Below are 26,563 nucleotides of genomic sequence, written 5' to 3'. Positions count from 1 at the left end.
CTTCAGGTTCATCCTGGAGTCTAGAGCAAGGGTCGGCAACCTACGGCCCGCGGGCCGAATGCGGCCCGTAACCCGAAATCATCCGGCCCGCAGGCGGATTTTGTTTCCCGTATTCGTCCGGCCCGGCCGAGCTCTGGCTGCACCGCATCCTGCGCAAAGCCGCCAGCACGGCGGCGCACCTTCTGCGAACACGTTTAAGAAAGAACTGCAGATGCTGGAAAAATGCTGGAGAAATTCAGAGTGAGACATGCAAGGATTGCATGAAGCTGCCTCACCCACTGAGTTTCTCCAGCATTTTTGTCCACCTTCTGCGAACACGTGATTTGATGCCTGCCATCCGGGGCAGGATCCATGTGTACACGTGATAGATGTGGCCCGCCATCCGCTCACAGACATGCGTCCCGGCCCCTACGCAGAACAAGGTTGACAACCCCTGGTCTAGAGGATTGTAGAGAAGGTTGAAGCAAGGCAGCTGGAGGTAGGACCACATGCACGGAGCTGGCAGCCCTGCCCAACAGCGACACTGTTAGCCCAGATGCGTGTACCTGAGAAGGTAAATGCTGCAGCGATGCTTCTGATATCCAGATGATCTCACCCAGGGAGCCGATGCGCGTCCTCTCGCCTCCGTGAATCGACTGGCTCAGCACCACAGTCTTCCAGTCCACGTTTTGACGGCGTAGTCGCAGGGAGTTGCTCTGTGTGAAACAAACTTGTGAATTACTCATGGCACATTAAAACAAAATAACTGTGGATGCTGAGGCTCAGAAATAAACATTGAGCTGTATAATAGTGGACCTGAACATCGGACATAGAGCAGCACAGCACAGGAACAGGCCCCTTGGCACGCAATACCTGTGCCAAACATGAAGCCCAGACCGACTCCACATAACCCATATCGAAGACCGGCACAAAATGCTGGAGTAACGTAGTGGGTCAGGCATCATCTCTGGAGAGAAGGAATAGGTGACGTTTCGGGTCGAGACCTTTCTTCAGACATTTCTCGACCCAAAACGTCATCTATTCCTTCTCTCCTGAGATGCTGCCTGGCCCGCTGAGTTACTCCAGCTATTTGTGTCTGTCTTTGGTTTAAACCTGTATCAGCAACTCCACCCTACACATAATCCACGTCCCTCTATTCCCTTGCCTATCCTGAAGTCTCTTTAATTCTACTATCATACCCGTGTCCACTACCACTCCTGGCAGTAAGTCCCAGGCACTATCCACCCTGGAAAATGGATAACATCATGAGGGAGATAGATCAGGCAGAGTCTCTTGCCCAGAGTAGGCGAATCGAGGACCAGAGGACAAAGGTTTAAGGTGAAGGGGAAAAGATTTAATGGGAATCTGAAGGGTAACTTTTTCCACACAAAGGGAGGTGGGTGTATAGAACATGCTATCACAGGAGGAAGTTGAGACTGGGACTATCCCAACATTTATGAAACAGTTAGACGGATACATGGATAGGACAGGTTTGGAGGGATATGGACTAAACGCAGGTAGGTGGGACTAGTGTAGCTGGGACATGTTGGCCGGTGTAGGCAAGTTGGGCCGAAGGGCCTGTTTCCACACTGTATCACGATCCACACTATGCAAAATATATAGCTCTTAGGGCTAACGGAATCAAAGGATATGGGGTGAAGGCAGGAACGGGATACTGATTTAGGATGATCAGCCATGGCGGTGCTGGCTAGAAGGGCCTAATGGCATAGTCCTGCACCTATTTTCTATGCTTCTGTTTGCGCTACAAACCTCTACGTCTTTAGAGTGTGGGAGGAAACCAGAGCTCCCGGAGGAAACCCACGGAGGTCACGGGGAGAACACACAAACTTCATACAAACAAGCACCTGTAGTCAGGATCGAACCAGGGTCTCTGGCGCTGAAAGGCAGCAACTCTACCGCTGCCCCACCATGCCGCCCGTACTCTGGGCGATTGTAGCATCAGAACTACAATTCTGAATGAGGCGGGATTTCAGCAAGTGATAGATAACGTTAAAAAAAAAAAAACTAGTAATTGGCATACCTATTATCCAAGAGGTAGACAGGAAGTAATCACACTTTAATTGAATGCCACAAATGTCACCAAATGACCCAGTCGGGACAGTGTCTCAGCAGGTGAGTAATTACCTGTGACACTAGTATTTGACTGTGTGGTACCAATCATTGAATTACACCAACGTCATGGTTAAATTGTTACAGCTTCAATGTTGCGCTGGTAATCAATGAGTCAGGATCAGCTGTGTACAAGATACTACTTATTATGACACTGGGAAATTTTAAAAGAGTTTTTAAATATACAGAAAAATAAAGTTACAGCTTCAATCTCAGCTGCAGACTATAGTGTTAAACCTGGGGAATCCGACCACAAAACACAAGGGGGTACAGCATTGCCAGAGATGTGGCCCTGTCAAGGTGATGTTAATGTGCCCCACTTGTTTCTAAGAAGGAACTGCAGATGCTGGAAAAAATTGAACGTAGACAAAAAAAAAAAAAAAGCTGGAGAAACTCAGTGGGTGAGGCAGCATCTATGGAGTGAAGGAATAGGTGACGTTTCGGGTCGAGACCCTTCTTCAGATACGAGGAACCTGCTGCCCAGTGAGCTGGTGATCTGAATCCATCAGTATGTTCAAGAGAAAATCAGGTGGGCACTTGTGAGAAACATGTACAAGGGCACTGGGGAAGAATGGGGGAGGGGCACAGATGGGCCCCGTGTAATCAGAAGCCAATGTAGATGCCAGGCTGACATAAGAGGCGGGGGTAGAGTTGCTGCCTTACAGCGCCAGAGACCCGGGTTCCATCCTGACTACAGGTGCTGTCTGTACGGAGTTTGCATGTTCGCCCTGTGACCGCGTGACTTTTATTTGTGCGTAGAACTGTGCTAGTGTGCGGGGTGACCATTGGTCGGTGCGGACTCGGTGGGCAATAGGACCCGTTTCCATGCTGTGTCTCTAAAGTCTTAAGAGACTGCTGATGCTGGAATCTTGAGGAAAACACCAAGTGCATGAGGAACTCAGCAGGCCAGGCAGCATCTGCGGAGGTAAATGGATAGGTGGCATCTCGGATGATGGGCTGAACCATGCTATTGTTGCCTGTCCATTTCCTCCACTCTGCTGCCCGACTATCAGTTCCTCCAGCACTTTGTGTTTTGCTCAGGATTCCAGCAATTGCAGTTCCCGGAGTCTCTCCGATTCTAATCAACCATCGCCATTGGTCTCGAGCTACAATCTACCTAACTGGAGACCCTCGGACTATCGTCAACTGGACTTTACTGGGCTTTACCCTACACTAAACGTTATTCCCTTTATCATGTATCTGCACGCTGTGGATGGCTCGATTGTAATCATGTACAGTATTTCCTCTGACTGGTTAGCACGCAAAAGCTTTTCACTGTACCTCGATACATATGATCTGTACCTCCCCCGGCCTAGTTCTCAGACTAGTTTTACTGTCCTCCTGATTAAATATTGCTGATTGTATGCCACGTTGTCACCTTCCCCTCAGCCAACAATGAACCATTCTGCATTTCCTTAGAATCATCTGCTTTGATCTGTCGTTTTCACACCTTACCCTTCCATATCTCTAAACATCATCGCCCCTGACTCTCAGTTTGAACAAGGGTCTCGACCCGAAACTTCATCCATTCCTTCCCTCCAGAGATGCTGTCTGGCCCGCTGAGTTACTCCAGCATTTGGTGTCTATATAAATTAAACTACATTTGCTCTGCAGAACTGCTCACATCCACACTGTAGCCCATTGTGGTATCGAGTTCCCTGTGGTTCAAGGCCACAATAGTTCCCGATTGAAAAAAAAAAAACAATGATGCATGGCAGCCTGCGGATTACCTTGAGAACCTTGCAGTAGTTGCAGCAAAGAACTAGTTATTGATACATCAGGGCCACATAAATAACTGATGCACCCGTTTCTTTACCGCTTCCCATACCCCGGCAGTGACAATGGAAGATACTTCATGGACGACACACCTAGAATAATCTTCTTTCTGCTCTTCTCAAATAGCCGGCAAAGTCATTTAAGGTGGAGAGCTGATGGAAGGCTCAGTAATCCGAGCCGTGGAAAGGCTTGCCTTGTGCTTAAGTTCGCCACAAAGGAAACCGGAGATAAGGCCGGTTTGCAGGGGAGACCGGTCTTTGTGAGAAAGAGGCCTCGGGCATAGCAGGGCTCAGGTTCCCGAGTTTATAGGCAAACACCACCTCAGGGTAAAACATACTTGACCCCCTTGCACACACCAGCACGTGATTAGTTTTCTCCTGAAACCTGCCACTCTGTCTGGGCCATTTAGTCTGAGCCGGTGGACTTTAGTTTAGTTTGGAGATACAGCATGGAAACAGGCCCTTCGGCCCACCGACCAACGATCCCCGCACACTAGCATTATCCGACACACACTAGGGACAATTTTCAATTTACAATCTTTACTAAAACCAATTAACCTACAAACCTGTACGTCTTTGGAGTGTGGGAGGAAACTGGAGATCTCGGAGAAAACGCACGCAGGTCATGGGGAGAACGTACAAACTCCGTACAGACAGCACCCGTAGTCAGGATCGAACCTGGGTCCCTGGCGCTGTAAGGCAGCAACTCTACCGCTGCGCCACCATGAACATGTTGGTGTCACGAGGAAAATAGGGTGGTGGGTGGTGGGTGGTGGGTATATGAAACGGGCTGCCGGAGGAGTTAGTTGAGACTACCGCAGTGTTTAAGAAACATTTGGACAGGTGCACGGATAGGATAGGTTTAGAGGGCTCTATTACTGCTTTGCAATTAGTCACATGTATTAGTTGCAAGAAACGCCCTCTGTCTCTGGTTCTCCCCTGAACTCACAGCCATTATTGTGCTGGAGGTGATCTGCTCCGGATCCCAGTTCCTCAAAGCAAGAATCCCCCACATTCCTGTGAAGAGACAGCTGAAATGATACTTACATTAGTATTCCTCGACGTGGGTACCCGAGATGTTCCTGGTATCTTTCTGCTCTCATGCCTCTGCCTTCCAAGGTAATAAAGCCATTCCTTCACTTCCTCTTTAGTTGAGCAGTAAACAGTAAAAGGGTGTAGCAATGGGCCTGGAATCACAATAAGTGGTAGGTGGATGATCAGATAGAAAGCAGCATGTTGTTGATGAGTACATGGGCATCAGATGCAAGAACGTTATTTATTGTCCACCTCCTGATCGCCTCTTAGGCCAAGTCCAAGTCCACCACATCAATGAGGGGAGTGCAGCAGCTGAGTTGCTGCCTTACAGGGCCAGGGGCCTGGGTTTGATCCTGTCTACGGGTGCTATCTGTACAGAGCTTGTACAATCTCCCCGTGACCTGCGAGATCTCCGGTTTTCACCCACACTCCAAAAACGCACAGGTTCGTAGATTAACTGGCTTGGCATAAATGCAAAATTGTCCCTGGTGTAGGGCAGTGTTAATGTGCGGGGATCGCTGGTCAGTGCGGACTCAGTGGGTCAAAGGGTCTGTTTCCGCACTGTATCTCTATACTAAACGAGTCTGGAGTCATATGAATTACCGGACATGGATTACAGCATCTCTTCCATTAGTGAACCAGATAGGTCTAAGAGTATTCAGACAGTTTGAGGATTAACTTTACAGAAACTATCTTGGAGACACAAGGAACTGCAGATGCTGGGTACTTGAACAAAATGTAAAGTGCTGGAGCAACTCAGCGGGTCAGGCTGCATCTTTGGAGAGAATGGACAGATGACGCTTTGGGATGGGACCTTTCTTCAGACTGATTGTAGGGTGGGTGGTCATTCAGAGCAATCATCTGCCATCCCATCCTGAACCTTTGTCATTCAGAACACTGTATAGGTGGCGTTTCGGGTTTAAGCCCTTCTTCAGACTTAAATAAGGTCTGAAGAAGGGCTCTGACCCAAAACATCATCCCATTCCTTTTCTCCAGAGATGCTGCCCGACCCCCCGAGTTACTCAAGTATTTTGTGTCTATCTACAAATTGTTGTACAAATTGGCTCTTTGTTTGAGACCAGCTGAGAGCTGGTTACTAATGTACCACTGAGCAGGCTAAGCGAGTTACTGAACAACTGGAGTTCTACAAGATAAGGGATCATTCAGCAGATTACAAGACCCCAGTCACACAGAGGAGCTCAAAATAAACACTGACCAACAAGGACAGTCCTCAAGTGTTTTTGCATCATCGTCGCAATTGCGAGATAAGATTCCAGCCTCAAACTACGCTCTAGTGCAGGGACAGCTTCTTCCCTTCAGCCATCAGGCTATTAAACACGGCAACCTCCAAATAAGCTCTGAATGACATAGAATTGGTTTTGTCTTTTTGAACTATTATTGTTTGTTTATTTACGTGTACGTGTGTGTCTATATAGATAAATGCATGTGTACATATACACACACAAAATATATACATATATACACACACACACACACACACATACATACACACAGACACTGAACGTTTTTCTCTCTCGTTTAATATATTGTTTACAGTGTACTGTTTACATATTCTGTAGTGCTGCAGCGAGTAAGAATTTCATTGTTCTATCTGGGTCACACGACAATAAAACACTCTTGACGGTTATTTTACAGTTTGCACATCCATCTAGGATTAATTTTGCAAATCACTGGCCAAAGTTGTCATCACCAAGACCGACTCATGCTCTGTGTAACTGATATGACGCAATACATTTGCAAAAATATGAATCATCTCGACACAACCACGATGAAAGCAATAATTGATAAGGTCTCCGTGATTAATGGACACCAGGGAATCTAACTGCATGAGTTATGTTTAAACAAAAATTTGGGGCCAGCACTACAGACAGATCCAATCACTCTTTAAACAGAAACTTTTGCTGTAAAATCTCTGCTCACTATGATATTTAACGAATGCTTAATGCTTCAATTATAAAGGATTTCTTGATTTAGCTTAGTTTAAGGATACGGTAAGGAAACGGGCCTTTTGGTCCAGCGAGTCCATGCTCACCATTAATCACCTGAGGACCAAACTGAAGTATGCCCCCACTCCAACCTACCTCGGAGTGACCCTTGACAGGACCCTATCCTTCAAGGAACATCTTAAAAGAACAGCAGCTAAGGTGAAGTCCAGAAACAATCTCCTCAGTAAGCTTGCTGGCTCAAAGTGGGGGGCAGCAGCCCCCACACTGCGCATTTCAGCACTAGCCCTTGCATTTTCTTCAGCCGAATATTGTGCCCCTGTTTGGTCCAGGTCATCCCACACACACCATGTGGATACCCAATTGAACTCAACAATGAGGATCATCACAGGAACAATCCGCTCAACACCACTCCCCTGGCTCCCTGTCCTATCCAACATAGCCCCTCCACACATCCGGCGAGTAGTCCTCACTCAAAGGATGCTCCAAAAGACCAAAAACTCCCCTCACCTGCCAATTCACATGGACATCTTCAACCCACCCACTGCTCGACTTCCATCTAGACGACCAATTTGGAAGAACCCACCACCAGCTGATTTCACCATCCAATCAGCTTGGAAAAGGGAATGGGAGTCCAAGGACGTCCCAAATAAACATCTGGTGTCAGACCCCACCCTACCGGTCCCTGGCACCAATCTCCCAAGGAAGCAGTGGACGACGCTGAATAGATTCAGGACTGGACATGGCCCCTGCTTGGCCAGCCTTCACAAATGGGGCAGCAGTCCAACCCCATGGTGTGCTTGTGGAGAGCAGCAAACAATGCAACACATCATTGAAGCATGCCCTCAACAAAGACTCAAAGGAGGACTTGTCACCCTTCATACAGCAGATCAAGAGGCAACTGCTTGGCTAAAGGACTTTGCATTCGCTAAATAAATTAATCACCTGATCACACTAGTTGTAGGTGATGCTATTTTTGCACCCATTAGGGGCAATATTTTCAATTTACACAGGCCAATTCATCTGCAAACCTGCATGTCTTTGGGACATGGGAGGAAACCGGAGCACCCGGATGAAACGCACGCGGTCAAAGGGAGAACGTGCAAAGTCCACACAGACAGCACCTGCGGTCAGCATCGAACCCAGGTCCCTGGCGCTGCGAGGCAGCAGCTCTACCTGCTGTGCCACTGTGCCGCTCTGGATAAAGTGGAATGGTACCTTCATTGCTGCTCACCTGTTATTTGAAATGCGTGGCGCTGGCCTAAAGTGTCGCCCGATCTGTCCACAGCGTGCACCGAGATCCCCGCTAAAGGCAGCATCCCCTGTCAATAGAATGGAGAAGATGGAGTTGCATATAGCTTCTGGTAGGTCCATCACAGGCACAGCCCTCCCCATCATCAAAAACCCATCCACAAGAGCCACAGTCTCAATAGAGCAGGCAGCATCCATCATCAAGGGTGCCCACCATCCCGAGGGCCATGCCCTCTTCTCATTGCCACCCTCAGGCAGGAGGTACAAAAACCTCAAGTCCCACACCACCAAGAGCAAGAACAGCTACATTCCAACAAGCCAGGTTCTTAAACCATCCTTACACAACCTTGATCCTATCCTGACAAAGGACCATTATAGACCATCTCTTGAACTGCGATCTAAAAAATAAATTCTGAATTATATTGTTGCACTAACGTCTTGCTTTATTTTGGCACGGTGTGTGGTTCCTTGAAGTTGGAGTCGCAGGTAGATAAGGTGGTCAAAAAGGCTTTTGGTACTTTGGCCTTCATCAGTCAGAGTATTGAGCATAGACGTTGGGAGGTCATATTGCAGTTGTATAAGATGTTGGTGAGACTGCATTTAGAATATTGTGTTCAGTTCTGGGCACCATGTTATAGGAAAGATATTGTCATGCTTGAAAGAGTGCAGAAAAGATTTACGAGGATGATGCCAGGACCAGTGGGTGTGAGCTATAGGGAGAGGTTGAGTAGGCTGGGTCTCTATTCTATGGAGCACAGGAGGATGAGGGGAGATCTTCCAGAGGTGTACAAAATCATGAGATGAATAGATTGGGTAGATGCACAGAGTCTTTTGCCCAGGGTAGGGGAATCGAGGACCAGGGGACATAGGTTGGGCCTGTTTCCACACTATCACTCTATGTTTGGGTTTGTAGGTTAATTGATCTTTGTAAATTGTCCCAAATTTAGTTTTAGAGATGCAGCAACACACATAAATAAGCATATAAAGTGCAAGAAAGTTCAGATTGTTGTTTGAGTTGAGTTTAGTCTGATGGCTGAGGGGAAGCAGCTGTTCCTAAACCTGGATGTTGCAGAGGGGTCTCAACCCGAAACATCACCTATTCCTTTTCTCCAGAGGCGCTGTCTGAGCTGCTGATTTGCTCCAGCTTTGTGTCTACCATCAGGTGAGCAAAGGTCTGTTCTCATGCCGTGCCTCTAAACCACACCAAACCTGTTCACCGCTATGACTGCAGCTGCTCAAGGTAGAAGGCAGTTGGGGAAGGGCGCGGACTGCTTTGCCTGCAAGGCTTACACCCATGAAAGAATAATAAATAACTCCATTGTCAAGTTTAACTAAGAATTACCTGATAAGTGAAACCATGGAAGTCTTCGGAGAGAATAAGCAGGTGGTTTGGGAAGAGCACCAAACGTCTGTCATAGATATCCTGCAAGGAGAGACAGATCCCTTTGTCAGCAGCAGCCACCAAACTAAACACTGTATTGGAACACACTCAGCGAACAAATTTCAACACACTACACCAGACGCAAGTGACTGGGGTTAGATCTTCTGTTGGTTTAAATTAAGAGCTCAAGTTTCTCTGGAACAATCAGTCTATGAAATCCCACACTTAATAAAATAACACACAAGTTCTAAACTTACATTTAAAGAATTTTAGTTGTCGATGAGTAATTGTGTAGAGCTGTCAAACCTTCCCACCTATTCCTCGTCTCCAGAGATGCTGCCTGACCCGCTGAGTTACTCCAGCACTTTGTGTCTACCTTCGGTGTGAAAAAAAACAGCACCTGCAGTTCCTTCTTGCACATCCCGTCACTTGCTTCATTTGGTTTAGTTTGGTTTAGTAATGCAGCATGGAGCAGACCCTTCGGCCCAGGGCCAAAGGCAATGTCCAGGGCCAAAGGCAATGTCCAGGGCCAAAGGCAATGTCCAGGGCCAAAGGCAATGTCCAGGGCCAAAGGCAATAGCTTCAGAATAAAAGAACGTACTTTTGAAAGGAGACGAGGAGGAATTTCTTTAGTCAGAGGGTGGTGAATATGTGGAATTCATTGCCACAGAAGGCTGCGGAGGCCATCAATAGCAATTTTTAAGGTAGGGATTGACAGATTCTTGATTACTACGGCGTCAGGGGTCATGGGGAGAAGGCCGGAGAATGTGGTTAAGAGGAATGATAGATCAGCCATGATTTAATGGTGGAGTAGCCAATGGGCCGAATGGCCTAATTCTGCTCCTATAACTTATGAATTATGAACATTACTCCGACTCATGAAAGAGTGCTGACAACAGAGTCAAAAACCTAAAATATCAAGACTTAGATCCTGCGTCCTGGTCTGATTCGCCTTCCCTCCGCCATTTCCCATTGAACATTCCCAATATTTAGGCACTTTCCACCGGACTTCCCATACATGAAATCAGTCAATTAGAAACATCCGTGCTCCATGTAGACACAAGGAACTGCAGATGCCAGTTTACAACAAAAAAAAACACAGCGGTGGAGTAACTCAGCAGGTCAGGCACTTTCTCTTGGAGGAGATGGATAGGTGACGTTTCATTGGGTCTGAAGAAAGGACCAGATCCAAAATGTCACCTATGCATGTTCTCCACAGATGTTGCCCGATCCATTGAGTTACTCTAGCACTTTGCATCTTTGTGCTTCATTTAAGACTTCTTACCTTGCAGGAGTGGCGACTGATCTTGACCTTGGAGCAATGGATCATTTTCCCCAAATCTTCCTGCTTCATCCCACTTTGATCCCATTCCTTGATGGAACTGGAGAGTAGGGTTCTCTCTGTTTCACATTGATCATTTTGCTCTGTTGCCTGGTGATAAAAAATAAATAAAAGATCAGATAAAAGAGTTCAGATAAAAAGTTCCACAGTTCACCAGACAATCAGCAGTGGGATTAATCACAAATCAATCTTGGAGTCTGAAGAAGGGTCTCGATCCAAAAACATCACCCATTCCTTCTCTCTAGATGCTGCCTGTCCTGCGGAGTTACTCCAGCATTTTGTGTCTATCTTTGGTTTAAACCAGCATCTGCAGTTCCTTGCTATACATAGGCTCTTCAATTATTTGGTAATCAATCCCAGCCCAACACAATGTCTTCTCTTCTCCTCTTGAATATGCCAACCATTGCATACTAAACAAAGATATTTGGTATTGGAATTAACCTGCCGATTTATAACAGAACAAAGGACTGGACCAACTCAATTGGTTGGGCAGCATCTCCCTACGCAGGTGCTGCCGAACCCACGGCGTGCCTCCAGCACTTTGTCTTTTGCTCAAGATTCCAGCACCTGCAGTCTCTCGTGTCACCTATCAGCCTGAAGTTTGGTCAGCAGTACGACGGCAATGAAAACGGCCAGAAGAATTAAAGTGCGTACGGAAATGGAACAATATACGAGAGATGCCTAGGATTACTTTAAGGAAATTATCCTAGTCAAGAGAGTGAGTGATGTTTACCACGGTTACTTGTACTGATTTCAAGTTGGGTTCAACCATAGAAACTGAAGGTTGATGCATCTCGAGATGAAAACACTCAATTTCCCCAACATAATAAAAACTAAAAAACAACCCTGAATTGAACTAATAATAAAATTCAAAAGTCTCAAGCCCCAGAAATACACCATTGCGGAGTGCCACTAATTCGGTCTAAGTTGGGACGACAGATGGCACAATGGGCTAAGTGTTCGGCTGGCAACCGGAAGGTAGCCGGTTCGAATCCCGCTTGGAGTGCATACTGTCGTTGTGTCCTTGGGCAAGACACTTCACCCACCTTTGCCTGTGTGTAAATGTGTGTGAGTGATTGGTGGTGGTCGGAGGGGCCGTAGGCGCAGATTGGCAGCCACGCTTCCGTCAGTCTGCCCCAGGGCAGCTGTGGCTACAGAAGTAGCTTACCACCACCGAGTGTGACCGAGGAGTGAATGAATAATGCGATGTAAAGCACCTTGAGTATTAGAAAGGCGCTATATAAATCCCATCCATTATTATTATTATTAAGTTGACGGTAACAATTCTCTTACCATTGCCCTCAAGAGCCTCAAGACTGCTGGCGACCACAGATGCAAGGGGTGGGCAAGTAGGAGAGGCAACAGGGTATTGCCACCAGTGCCTTCGAGGTTGGCACCCCAGGCGGTCGGGCGAGGAGAGAGGACGTCGGTCTGCGGGCCAAACCGGTCAAGGAGACCCTGCAGCAGCCTGGGGCTTAAGAGGATCTCGGCCGCTACAGAACATCGAGCACTTGGACCGGGCTTTTAACTTGCTCCGTTTTGTAAATGGCGCCAAAATATTGTGACTCGTGCATGTGTGAGCTGTGCAAAAACAATTTAACTCTGCAGTGCATTCCTGGCAATATAGAACCATTGAACTGCAGGTGAATGGTAGAATCTAGATGAACTCATGGGAATATGGAGAGACTAAAACGAGTTAAAGTAATGTTAGTGTAAATGGGTGTTGAGGGTCAGTATGAAAACGGCAGGCCGAATGGCCTATTTAGGTGCTTCCTCTCTCTATGGTTCGCCAAGCCCATGGAATTTAGGAAGGCTCTTCAGTTCATGTTCATAACTAACAGGTATCACCACAATGTGTGAAACTTGTTTGGTTTTTATTTTAAATTCAAAGGAGGATTAATGATTCAAATGAACTAGGAATTCAGCCCTTGCATTTAGACCCAATCCCATTATCCAGCTCTCATTCCATTGCTCTGAGAGGTTTAGTAGAGAGCTGCTCACTTCAGGGTGAAAGTCGCGAGTTCAAATCCCAGCTACGCTTCAGGTGAAGAACAATGTTCTTCTGAAAACCGATAAGACGACTTGATTTTTTAGAGTCTCTGCAAGATGCAGCACGCAAACAGGCCCTTCGGCCCAACGGGTCAGCACCGACCATCAACCACACATTCACATTAATCCTACTTTAAATCCATTTTCTAATTCTCCCCACTCTCCTCAGATTCTACCACTCGCCCACACTCCGAGAACAATTTGCAGAGGCTGGTTTACCGACCAGCCAGCACGACCTTGAAATGTAGGAGGAAAGTGGAGCACCCGGGGGAAAAGTGCACAGGGTCGCAGGGAGAACCTGCAAACTCCACACAGGCAGTCTCTCAGAATTGAACCCAGGTTTCTGGCACTGAGGCAGTGACCCAACAAGCTGCACGCCTCTAACTATGAGACATTTTGTGAATTAGCTCAGGCAGCACGGTGGTACAACAGTAGAGTTGCTGCCTTGCAGCGTCGGGGTCCCGGGTTCGATCCTGACTACGGGTGCCGTCTGTGTGGAGCTGGTACGTTCGCCCTGGGACCGCGTGGGTTTCCTCTGGGAGCTCCGGTTTCCTCCCGCACTCCAAAGACGTGCAGGTTTGTAGGTTAATTGGCTTCTGTAAATTGTCCCTAGCGTGTGGGATAAAATGGGTGATCGGCAGGTCGGCACGGACCCGCTGGGCCAGAGGGGCCCCCGTTTTCCACACTTCATCTCTAAACTAAAGTAAACTTGACAACAAATAAGCCGTGTGCCTTCTCGGGGATGGATCGGGAATGAAGAGTTTGACAGACTCTGGAACTACGGGGGAGTGCAGGTGTGTCTGGAATGTAGGGGAACAGTGCACAGAATGTTAGGCAAGACGGCCTCTCAATTTTAGCTCAAAAATTGATGCGGGTCCCACCCAAATATAATTAGTGCAGCATCTGGTCTGCATGAGAGACCCGTTGCCTGGCCAAGTGTGCTGTGGGCCAGATACTGGAGAGGTTGGGCAGAAGTTCTCTGGCCAACGTTTGGCTTCAAGGCAGCAAAGGGAGGCAGCTGCCTCCTGTTGGGAGTTTAAACAGCAGACAGCAAGTGGTGGGAGTTTGCAAAAGAACATAGAAAACATGGCTGATCATCCAAAAACAGTACCCCGTTCCTGCTTTCTCACCATATCCCTGGATTCCATTAGCCCCAAGAGCTATATCCAACTCTCTCTTGAATACATCCAGAGAATTGGCCTCCACTGCCTTCTGTGGCAGAGAATTCCACAGATTCACAACTCTCTGGGTGAAAATGTTTTTCCTCATCTGATGGCCTACCCCTTATTCTTAAACTGTGACCCCTGGTTCTGGACACCCCCAACATAAGGAACATTATTCATGCATCTAGCCTGTCCTATCCTTTAAGAATGTTATTCTTAAAGGAAAAGCCAAAGAGCCTGTATTCATAAATCTCTCACAACAGCATACAGGTTTTACCAGAATGCTGCCTGGATTAGAGGATATTAGATACAAGGAGAGGCTGGACAAACTTGGATCGTTTTCTCTGCCACGTCCAAGATTGTGGGGAGACTTGATAGAAATATATACTATTATGAGAGATACAGAAACAGTAAAGGGCCTGTCCCACTTTCACGACCTCTGCCAAGTTTGCCCTCGACTCATACTCGCAGCATGGTCGTCACAAGGTCGTAAGTAGGTCGTAGCAGGCCGTGATGCTAGTCGTAGGTACTTGTGGCATCAAGTAGGTCGGGGCGTTTTTTCTAGTATGATGAAAAATGTCCACGAATAAAAAAGGTCGTGAATTTAGTCGTGAAAGTGGGACAGGCCCTTAAGACAGCACAAAATTCCCAGGGAGCAAATGTCAAAGGCTGGAGGACATAGATTTAAGATGAGAGTGACAAAGTTTAAAAGAAATGAGCTGGGCACGTTTTTTTTTTAATTCACATACTGAGAGGGTGGTGGGTAGCAGATATGCTGCCCGGGCTGGCGTTGGAGGCAGCTACAATAATGGTGTTTAAAAGTCATAAGGTCATAAGTGATAAGAGTAGAATTAGCCCATTCGGCCCATCAAGTCCCTCCTCTGCCATTCAATCACGGCTAATCTATATCTCCCTCCAAACCCCATTCTCCTGCCTTCTCCCCATAACCTCCGACACCCATACCGATCAATAATCTATATATCATTGCTTAAAAATATCTTCCGACTTGGCCTCCATAGCCTTCTATGGCAATGAATGCCACAAATTCACCACCCTCCGACTAAAGAAATTTCTCCTCATCTCCTTCCTCAAAGAACACCCTTTAATACCGAGGCCATGAGCTCTAGTCCTAGACTCTCCCACTAGTGGAAACATCCTGTCCACATTCATTCTATCCAAGCATTTCACTATTCTGTACGTTTCAATGAGGTCCCCCCCTCATTCTTCTAAACTCCAGTGAATGCAGGCTGGAGTACAGGCCCAGTGCCGACAAAAACTCAGCATAGGTTAACCTACTCATTCCTGGGATCATTCTTGTAAACCTCCTCTGGTCCCGCTCCAGAGCCAGCACATCCTTCCTCAGATATGGTGCCCAACTATTTTGATGGACACATGGATATGCACGGAAAGGAGGGAAGTGGATTATGTGCAGACAGATGATTTTAGCATCGTATTAGGCATAGACGTGGGCCAAAGGGCTCTTTCCTGTGCTGTACTCTATGCTCAATGTTCTAGAAATAATCATGTAATCTAATCTTGGCGATTACTGGCTGATGGATACGTTGACCAGGACTCCATTCAGAGCTTTCTTTTAGACTTTAGAGATACAGCGTGGAAACAGGCGCTTCAGTCCACCACCAAATCTGCACCGACCAGCGACCACCTCGTACACTAGCACTATCCTACACACTAGGAACAATTTAGCTGAAGCCACCTAGCCTACAAACCTGTATGTCTTTGGAGCAAGGTCATAAGGAATAGGAGTAAAAATAGGCCATTCGGCCCATCAAGTCTACACAATTCAATCCATCTCTCCCCTACCCCCATTTCCTCCTGCCCTCTCCCCATTAACCTCCGACACCTGTACCAATCAAGAATCTATCTATCCCTGCCTTAAAAATATCCACCAACTTGGCCTCTTCAGCCTTCTGTGGCAAAGAATTCCGCAGATTCACCACCCTCTGACTAAATAAATTTCTCCTCATCTGCTTCCTAAAAGAACATCTTTTAATTCAGAGGCTATGACCTGTAGTCCTAGACTCTCCTACTAGGGAATGTGGGGGGGGGTGAAACTAGAGCAAACCCACGCAGTCATAGGAAGAATGTACAAACTCCGTATAAGCAGCACATGTGGTCAGGATCAAACCTGGGTCTCTGGCGCTGCAAGGCAGCAACTCTACCGCTGCACCACTGTACCGCCTCCATTCTTCCTCATGGGATCTTTAACATGGCCCCAATAGTTGAGGACTCAATCACAATCCTATCTAAAAGATAGTTCTGCTGACATTTAAAGTATTCACTCAGTTCTGTTTTGGAGCGTCGGACTGGATTAACTTTCGAGGAATTTGAAACGCAACTTTCCAACTCAAGATGGATAAATTCTACCTTGAACCCAAATCATTGAACAAAGCAAACCGCACCCAAGTGCAATCAAGCAATATATATACAACTAATTAGCCTTTCCCTCTCTTCACTTGAAACACCATTAAAGGGAGCGAAAAGCTAATCACTTGCGTATTTCTTGATTGTATTTAGATCTTGTTTGATTTGTCTGGTTATTCCAGTATCTCGGTACACGTGACAATAATAAATTAAATACCAACAATAATCATATCTGTCCACACAGAAGGCATACATAGAATGACAAAACATTGGCACAGTAACCAGCGGTAGAGTTGCTGCCTCACAGCGCCAGAGACCCCGGGTTTGATCCCGACTGCGGGTGCTGTCTGTAAAGGGCCTGTCGCACTTGGGCGTTATTTGCGCGTCATTTACGTGACATCATTTACGGGACACGACGCGCATTACGCATGCATGGCGCGTGGTGGAGTAGGCAGTGATCCGCGGTAGCACGCGACGCCCCAGGATTTTGGGATTCCCAAAATCCTCGCACGCCATCTGCGCCCAAGTGGGACAAGCCCTTAAGTAGTTTGTACGTTCTCCCCGTGACCTGGTATTCTCCGGGTGCTCTGGCTTCCTCCCACATTCCAAAGACGTACAGGTTTATAAGCTAATTGGCTTGGTATCATGGTAAAATTGCCCCTAGTGTATAGGATAGCGTTAGTGTGCGGGGAAATCGCTGGTCGGCGTGGACTCCGAGGGCCAAAGGGCCCGTTTCCACATTGCATCACTAAACATCTCCTTTCCCTTTACAAATTTCATAATCTGCTGCGTACATTGCTACCAATGTGTTTGACTCCGTTTAGTTTATTTATTGAATGTAGACACAAAATGCTGGAGTAACTCAGTGGGTGACGCAGTTTATGGAGAGAAGGAATGGGCGACGTTTCGGGTCAAGACCCTTCTTCAGATTGATGATTTATTTATTGTTACATGTACTGAGGTACAGTGCAAAACTTTTGTTTTGCTGCTAACCAGCCAGCAGAAAGATTGATAGTAATCCACTTATGATTTCCTCTTTTCTTCAGGAGTTTCCCAGCACTAGCTCCCAACCAAGTTTAATCCACAACTGCAGCCAAGAGCTGGATTAGGAATGGGATCCCAGCACCAATTGTGGTTGAAGCCTCTGAGCTGGCTAAACCTGGAACGAGGGCAGTACTTGAAATAAGCTGAGCCACTAAATGGGATCATTGCATCCTTGCACCTCCCAAGAGAATGTCGAGACCTAGAGCCACCAGCTCAATGAACAGGGGTCCAAGTCAATTTTTACCCCTTAGCCCACGTTAGTTGCGAGAGCAAACTGCACACAAATTAACTGCCACATCTGTTTCATCTCAACAGCGACTTCTCTTCGATCAGTCTGAAGAAGGGTCCTGACAGAAAATGGCGTCTGTCCATTCCATCCACAGATGTTACCTGACCCACCGAGTTCCTCCAGCACTGTGTTTTGCTCAAGTTACCATTTTTAATACCATTTTTTAATTACCATACAATTCCTTGTACCACCTTCCAATACGATCTTATTGAAGCCGAAGCATTTATGGAACCTAGATCATGAAAATAATATCATTCCTTCCTTTCATTTATTTTGGGTAAATTTAAAACAAGGCGGCTCAGTGGTAGAGTTTCTACCTTACAGCGCCAGAGACTCGGGTGCAATCCCATCTACGGGTGCTGGCTGTGCAGAGTTTGTACGTTCTCCACGTGACCTGCGTGGTTTTTCTCCGAGATCTTCAGTTTCCTCCCACACTCCAAAGACGTACAGGTTTGTAGGTTCATTGGCTTGGTGTATGTGTCAATTGTCCCTAGCGTGTGTAGGATAGTGTTCATATATACACATACACAGAAAATAGGTGCAGGAGTAGGCCATTTGGCTGATCATCCACAATCAGTACCCCGTTCCTGCCTTCTCCCCATATCCCTTGATTCCGCTAGCCCCAAGAGCTCTATCTAACTCTTTTGAATGCATCCAGTGAATCGGCCTCACTGCCTTCTGAGGTAGAGAATTCCACAGAACTCTCTGGATGAAAAAGTTTTTCCTCATTTCAGTTCAAAATGGCCTACCCCTTATTCTTAAACTATGGACCCTGGTTCTGGACTCCCCCAATATTGGGAACAGGTTTCCTGCATCTAGCGTGTCTAATCCCTTAATAATTTTATATGTTTCTATAAGATCCCCTCTCATCTTTCTAAATTCCAGTGAATACAAACCCAGTCATTCCATGCTTTCATCATATGACAGTACCGCCGTCCTGGGAAGTAGCCTGGTGAACGCACACTGCACTCCCTCAATAGCAAGGATATCCTTCCTCAAACTAAGAGACCAAAACTGCACACAATGCTCCAGGTGTGGTCTCACCAGGGCCCAATACAACTGCAGAAGGACCTCTTTGCTCCAAAGCTCAAATCTAATGTGCGGGGATCTTTGATCGGCACAGACTCGGTGTGCAGAAGGGCCTGTATCCGCGCTGTATCTCTAAACTAAACGGATTCTTCAGGCAAAGCAGGAGGGGTAGGAGGCAATAGCAGGAAGTGACTGACTGAGGCCATTCACTGTTACAGACTGGTCACAACTTTCCACACGAAATCAAACAAACAGACAACTCCAGAAACAGCATCTCGGGGGTGGAATCCTCAGGAAGAGAAGCAACAATCTGGACACTAGTTATTCACAGTTTTCCTTCCGCGCTGCCTGACCTGCTGAATCTTTCCAGCACTTCATATTTTCAGGATCAGCAGCTTTCTTTCTGGGCGATATTATTCGTTTGGCAGCTTTCATTGCCAAGTTGGAATGTGTGCTGCTGTAAACACATTCCTTTCTCCATGTTAGAGAAAGATCTGTCACTCCTGGGTTTATTCACAGTCTGAGAGGGTTCCGCTGACTTAGTAATGAAATGAGCGGCACTGTGGCGCATCAGTAGAGCTGCTGCATTACAGCGCCAGAGACCCGGGTTCGATCCCGACTACAGGTGCTGGATGCACGGTGTTTATACGTTCTCGCTGTGACTACGTGGGTTTTCCCCAGGCGCTCCGGTTTCCTCCCACATTCCAAAGGATAGGTTAATTGGCCCTCGGTAGATTGTCCCGAGTGTGTAGGATAGAACTAGTGTACGGGTGATCACTGGTCGGCGTGGACTCGGTGAGCTGAAGAGCCCGTTTCCACACTGTACCTCCAAACTAAACTTAACTGTGGAGGGGTATGTTTTGGGTCGAGACCCTTCTTCAGACTGAAGAAGGTTCCCAATTCAAAACGCCACACGTCAGCCCATTCCAGTTTATAGAGTTATTGCCTGCTGTGAATTGACCCTGGTCTGTAGTGGAACAATGGAATCCGGTTGAAGTTGATGGGAATATGGAGAGGATAAAATTAGGATTAGTGTAAAATTAGCACTAGAGAGTTTGAGGGTCAGTGTGATCTCGGTGGGCTGAAGCAAGAACGGAACTCACTATCAAAACATGGAGGGGACGGGGGACAGAATTTTTTGGCGGCCGCGCGCGCATGCGCACACACACACACACACACGCGCGGCTTCGGAGGCTCAATCAAAGATACTAGAGGAGCTCCTCTAGGATCTTTGGGCTCAATCTCAACTCTGCCTGTCTCACCGGGTTAACTACAGCCCTGTCTGGACTGACGGGACAACAGCGCTGCTTCTCCGCGCTGGCCATATTTCCCGCAAGCCCAGGCAGGTTAACCTGGCGGGACAGGCAGAGTTGAGCTGGGTTTAGCACCGCTTCTCTGCGCTGGCTGTGGGCCTCGGGGTACAGCTCGCGTCCGACTCCAGACCTCTCTGGCCACCCGTGGGGGGGCACTCGGGACAGCGCCGGAGACCCGGCCGGGATCGATCCTGCCTGCGGGTGAGGCGCAGGTCTGTGCCACGTCTCCCTCCTCCAATCACCGCGCTCTATCCTCAGTCCCACCCTCGCGGAAAGCGGAGATTTTAAAAATCGGGATCACAAAAACTTGGGGGGGGGGGGGGTGTCCCCCAATTTAACTTTTTGATTATGGGTTGAAGAGGTCCCCATAAAAAGATCTTCCCCCCACCCCAAGGTGGAAATGCCAAGGACCAGCGGGGTCTCTCTAAGGACTTTATCTTGCACCAAACATTATTCGATGATAATCATGTAGATTTGTTCCACTAAGTGGATAACATGCAACAAGACACAACCTAAACCAAGCTCTGAGGTTGAGGGGCAACGTTTAGTGGAGATTTGCAGGGCAACTTTTTATTTTATAGAGGCTACTGGCTGCTTGGAATATACTGCCAAGGGAGTGGCGGTGGAAGCACATATGCCAGTGGAATTTAAGAGGCTTTCGGATAAGTGCATTGAATGGAGGGGATATGGACCACGTGCAGGCAGAAGAGATTAGTTTAATCCGGCATAATGTTCAGCACGGACATTGTGGGCCGAAGGGCATGTTGCTGTGCAGTACTGTTCTATGTTCACATGGAGGTTCACACTATTCATTGGAACGCAGGAGGATGGGGTGATTGTGTAGAGGTGTATAAAATCCATGAGGAATAGATCGGATAGACGCTCAGAGTCTCTTGCACAGAGTAGGGGAATTGAGAACCAGAGGACACAGGTTTAAGGTGAGGAGGGGAAAAGTTTAATAGGAACCAGAGGGGTAACATTTTTCACACAGAGGATGGTGAGTTTATGGAACGAGCTGCCAGAGGAGGTCGTTGGGGCAGGGACCATTGCAATGTTGAAGAAACAATTAGACAGTTTTAGAGGGACTAGTGTAGGTGGGGCATGTTGGTCGGTGTGGGCAAGCTGGGCCTGTTTCCACGCTGTTTGACTATGACTAACATTCATTACATTGAGTAAATGCAACCTTTTTAAAAAATAAAATAAAACACTGCACTCATAGAACTAAAATCATCGCGAGCACCTATGTCAGTGTAGCACTCCTTCAGTGCTTCAAGTGGAGTGCAGGACTAGAATTCCCACTCAAATTATCTGGCTAAAGCTTTGAAAATCAAATTCACATAGCTCTGCCCAGGCTCCTTGGGGGAAATCCAGTCGAGATGACCTGAAATGCTGGTTCTCTCCTCCACAGACGCTGCCCAACCTGCTTAGAGTCTCCAACATTTCAGATCACCAACATCTGCAGTACTTTGCTTTGGAGGGAGTGTATGGGTGTCAGTGTCACTGCCGACATGAAGCATTTCATCTTGTGTTTCACAGTCCAGGGGTGTGCAACACGACTTTGAATTAGAGGATTGTGACAGAGCGGTTCGATTACGGGACTCGTTTAGTTTAGTGCCCTTCGGCTCATCGAGTCCGCGCCGACCAGCGATCCCCGCACAGTTACACTATCCTACACACGCTGGGGACAATTTACAATGACACCAAGCCAATTAACCCACAAACCTGCATGTCTTTGTAGTGTGGGAGGAAACCAGAGCTCAAGGAGAAAACCCACGCAGGTCACTGGGTGAACGTACAAACTCCGTACAGACAGCACCCATAGTCTGGGTTAAATCCGGGTCCCTGGCGATGGAAGGCAGCAACTCAACCGCCACACCACCATGCCACCCAGTGATCTAGCTCTGGGGGGGAAAAATCTAGCATCAGGTGAGGCTGGGTTGTGCGGTAAGGGCCTCTGGTGTAAAGATAATTATGAACACTACTGAATATGACACTAATTAATGTATCAACAGCAAGAATGTCAGAAGAATTTTTGCAGCTTTTGTTTTGTACATTTTTTATTCTGTACAATGTGTATTTTTGAAAATATAAAACATTTATATTTTAAATATAAATATGCCAACAACATCGATGCCAACATCAACATTCTGTGAACTAAGCACAAAGCATTTGACAACAGTTCATTTGGATGTTCAAAGTACAAACAGCGTTCAAAACACACATAGAAACATAGAAATTAGGTGCAGGAGTAGGCCATTCGGCCCTTCGAGCCTGCACCGCCATTCAATATGATCATGGCTGATCATCCAACTCAGTATCCCGTACCTGCCTGCTCTCCATACCCTCTGATCCCCTTAGCCACAAGGGCCACATCTAACTCCCTCTTAAATATAGCCAATGAACCGAATTGGCAGGGAACATAAAAACTGACTGCAAAAGTTTTTATAGATATGTGAAAAGAAAGAGATTAGTTAAAACAAATGTAGGTCCCTTGCAGTCAGAAACGGGTGAGTTGATCATGGGGAACAAGGATATGGCGGACCATTTGAATAACTACTTTGGTTCCGTCTTCACCAAGGAAGACATAAATAATCTGCCGGAGATAGCAGGGGACCGCGGGTCAAAGGAGTTGGAGGAATTGAGTGAAATCCAGGTTAGCCGGGAAGTGGTGTTGGGTAAATTAAATGGATTAAAGGCCGATAAATCCCCAGGGCCAGATAGGCTGCATCCCAGAGTACTTAAGGAAGTAGCTCCAGAAATAGTGGATGCATTAGTAATAATCTTTCCAAACTCTTTAGACTCTGGAGTAGTTCCTGAGGATTGGCGGGTAGCAAACGTAACCCCACTTTTTAAGAAGGGAGGGAGAGAGAAAACGGGGAATTACAGACCAGTTAGTCTAACATCGGTAGTGGGGAAACTGCTCGAGTCAGTTATTAAAGATGGGATAGCAGCACATTTGGAAAGTGGTGAAATCATTGGACAAAGTCAGCATGGATTAACAAAAGGTAAATCATGTCTGACGAATCTTATAGAATTTTTCGAGGATGTAACTAGTAGCGTGGATAGGGGAGAACCAGTGGATGTGGTGTATCTGGACTTCCAGAAGGCTTTCGACAAGGTCCCACATAAGAGATTAGTTTACAAACTTAAAGCACACGGCATTGGGGGTTCAGTATTGATGTGGATAGAGAACTGGCTGGCAAACAGGAAGCAAAGAGTAGGAGTAAACGGGTCCTTTTCACAATGGCAGGCAGTGACTAGTGGGGTACCGCAAGGCTCAGTGCTGGGACCCCAGCTATTTACAATATATATTAATGATCTGGATGAGGGAATTGAAGGCAATATCTCCAAGTTTGCGGATGACACGAAGCTGGGGGGCAGTGTTAGCTGTGAGGAGGATGCTAGGAGACTGCAAGGTGACTTGGATAGGCTGGGTGAGTGGGCAAATGTTTGGCAGATGCAGTATAATGTGGATAAATGTGAGGTTATCCATTTTGGTGGCAAAAACAGGAAAGCAGACTATTATCTAAATGGTGGCCGACTAGGAAAAGGGGAGATGCAGCGAGACCTGGGTGTCATGGTACACCAGTCATTGAAAGTGGGCATGCAGGTGCAGCAGGCAGTAAAGAAAGCGAATGGTATGTTAGCTTTCATAGCAAAAGGATTTGAGTATAGGAGCAGGGAGGTTCTACTGCAGTTGTACAGGGTCTTGGTGAGACCACACCTGGAGTATTGCATACAGTTTTGGTCTCCAAATCTGAGGAAGGACATTATTGCCATAGAGGGAGTGCAGAGAAGGTTCACCAGACTGATTCCTGGGATGTCAGGACTGTCTTATGAAGAAAGACTGGATAGACTTGGTTTATACTCTCTAGAATTTAGGAGATTGAGAGGGGATCTTATAAAAACTTACAAAATTCTTAAGGGGTTGGACAGGCTAGATGCAGGAAGATTGCTCCCGATGTTGGGGAAGTCCAGGACAAGGGGTCACAGCTTAAGGATAAGGGGGAAATCCTTTAAAACCGAGATGAGAAGAACTTTTTTCACACAGAGAGTGGTGAATCTCTGGAACTCCCTGCCACAGAGGGTAGTCGAGGCCAGTTCATTGGCTATATTTAAGAGGGAGTTAGATGTGGCCCTTGTGGCTAAGGGGATCAGAGGGTATGGAGAGAAGGCAGGTACGGGATACTGAGTTGGATGATCAGCCATCATCATATTGAATGGCGGTGCAGGCTCGAAGGGCCGAATGGCCTACTCCTGCACCTAATTTCTATGTTTCTATGTTTCTATGAACTGGCCTCGACTACCCTCTGTGGCAGAGAGTTCCAGAGATTCACCACTCTCTGTGTGAAAAAAGTTCTTCTCATCTCGGTTTTAAAGGATTTCCCCCTTATCCTGAAACTAGGTTTGCTTTTCGTTAAACCTCACCTTTGCCACTGATCGAACAGAGGCTTCTGTGTTTCAGAGAGAGGGACGGGGTGAAAGATTGCAACCGCCCTGTTTCGACTAATGCAATCAACTCGACGTGCACAAACGGAAGATCAAATAGAACAAGTTGTCCTACAACTTTAGGCTGTGCACGCCACACGAAAGAAGAAGAGAGAGGAACGGGGTGACGGTGTTAAAATGTTCCCAGCATATAATCGCTCGGCAGGCATGGTCTTGGGAGCTGTCATGCAACAGCCAAATGCTGGCTTGCTATCAACAATATGAGGGTGTGTAGTGTTGCCAAGTGCCACACCTCCTACTTGTATTGAAATAGGGAAAACGTGGAAAAAATGCATTCTTGCGCCGCTCTCACCGAGATGTGTCGAAACATTTAGCGCAAGCGAATTATTTGGAACGCAGTATCGGTCTGAGCTACAGGCAGATGCAGTGCTCACTTGGTCTGAGAGTCACATGACACTTTCCCATTCATAATGTGAATCATCTTGGCTCTTGATTCTCTTGGACTCTCACCCTTGCTAACAAAGCATGCAACCTTTCCTACTAGCAACCAACTAGAGAGCAGCCCTGAACTACCATCGACCACATTGGTGATGCTCGGACTATCTTTGATCTGACTTTGTTGGCTTTACCTTGCACTAAATGTTATTCAGTGAACATTATACAAATATAATGTATCTGTACACTGTAAATGGCTCAATTGCAATCATGTTTTGCTTTTCTACTGACTGGTTAGCAGGCAAAGGCTTTTCGCTGTATACAGTAGACATGACAATAAAAAACTGCCTTCACAAATGTACATGCAGGCACAGGTTGGGTTGGGAGTAACCAGTGTTTATAGCCAATTCCTTTGCATCTTTCCAAAGCCTCCCCATCCTTCCAGAACGGCACGCAAAATTCTTGAAGGTCTGAAGAAGAGTTCCCACCCAAAATGTTACTCATTCTTTCTCTCCACAGATGCTGCCTGACCCGCTGAATTACTCCAGCATTTTGTATCTGTCTTCACAATACTCCAACTGCCAGCCAGGCAAAGTCCTATAAAGCTGCAACGTAACTGCCATAGAGTGCCCCAACCAGTGAAGACAAGGAAACTCTATGCATTTTCTACCAGTCTGCTCGAGCTGCCACATTCAGGAAGTCATTTGTCCATTCCCTCCACAGATGCAGCCTGACCTGCTAAGTTCCTCCAGCACTTTGTGCTTTACTAAAGGCAACACCAGTGTGCGCTGGTTAATAATCTCAATTATCATGACTGTATCAAGGGGATGATCCTTTCTTTATAACTATTCTTTCTAACTAAATACTCATAAGACAACGCTAATTCGAGCACAACTGCTCTCCCGGGTGAATTCGGAAGGAAAAGCTTCAAAACAGCAGCATGCCCGTCAACATCTACTCTTCAATATGATGAAAGAATGGATCGACTGGGCTTAGAAGGATGAGAGGGTATCTTATAGAAACATGTACAATTCTTAAGGGATTGTACAGGCTAGATGCAGGAAAAATGTTCCTGATGTTAGTGGAGTCCAGAACCAGCGGGTCGCAGTTTAAGAATAAGGGGTAGGCCATTTAGGACTGAGATGAGGAAAAATCTTCTCACCCAGAGTTGTGAATGTGTGGAATTCTCTGCCACAGTGAAGGCCATTCCCTGGATATTTTCAAGAGAGAGTTAGATATAGCTCTTAGAACTAACGGAATCAAGGGATATGGGGAGAAGGCAGAAACGGGGTACTGATTTGGATGATCAGCCAGGATCATACTGAATGGCGATGCTAGCTCAAAGGGACAAATGGCCTACTCCTGCACATATTTTCTATGTTTCTATGTCTATGTTGGTACAGTCGACATTAACGCACAAGGAACTGCAAATTCTTCTAACCCCATTCTCCTGCCCATTCCCCATAACCTGACACGTTTGATTGCCACAGCCATTGGCATGGACTGATACGACAGGTGCTATAGAAAGGCAAGCCTTTCCTTCCTACAGAAGG

At 46.8% G+C, this 26,563-nt stretch overlaps 1 protein-coding gene across 1 annotated transcript in view; it reads right to left on the bottom strand.

The window, feature by feature from the left end:
• The window catches only part of plekhn1 (pleckstrin homology domain containing N1), a 50,501-nt gene that overhangs the window by 18,981 nt on the left and 4,957 nt on the right, over positions 1-26,563 (bottom strand). The window contains exons 3-7 of the mRNA XM_033047787.1: positions 10,801-10,947; positions 9,477-9,557; positions 8,118-8,205; positions 4,932-5,071; positions 546-695 (exon numbers count right to left, since the gene is read on the bottom strand). Of these exons, the coding sequence (XP_032903678.1) occupies positions 546-695; positions 4,932-5,071; positions 8,118-8,205; positions 9,477-9,557; positions 10,801-10,947 (606 nt within the window). The remainder of the gene's footprint in view (positions 1-545; positions 696-4,931; positions 5,072-8,117; positions 8,206-9,476; positions 9,558-10,800; positions 10,948-26,563) is intronic.

The sequence above is a fragment of the Amblyraja radiata genome, chromosome 31 (genome assembly GCF_010909765.2).
Source record: "Amblyraja radiata isolate CabotCenter1 chromosome 31, sAmbRad1.1.pri, whole genome shotgun sequence".
NCBI lineage: Eukaryota > Metazoa > Chordata > Chondrichthyes > Rajiformes > Rajidae > Amblyraja > Amblyraja radiata.
This window is presented reverse-complemented; position numbering and strand designations above follow the sequence as displayed.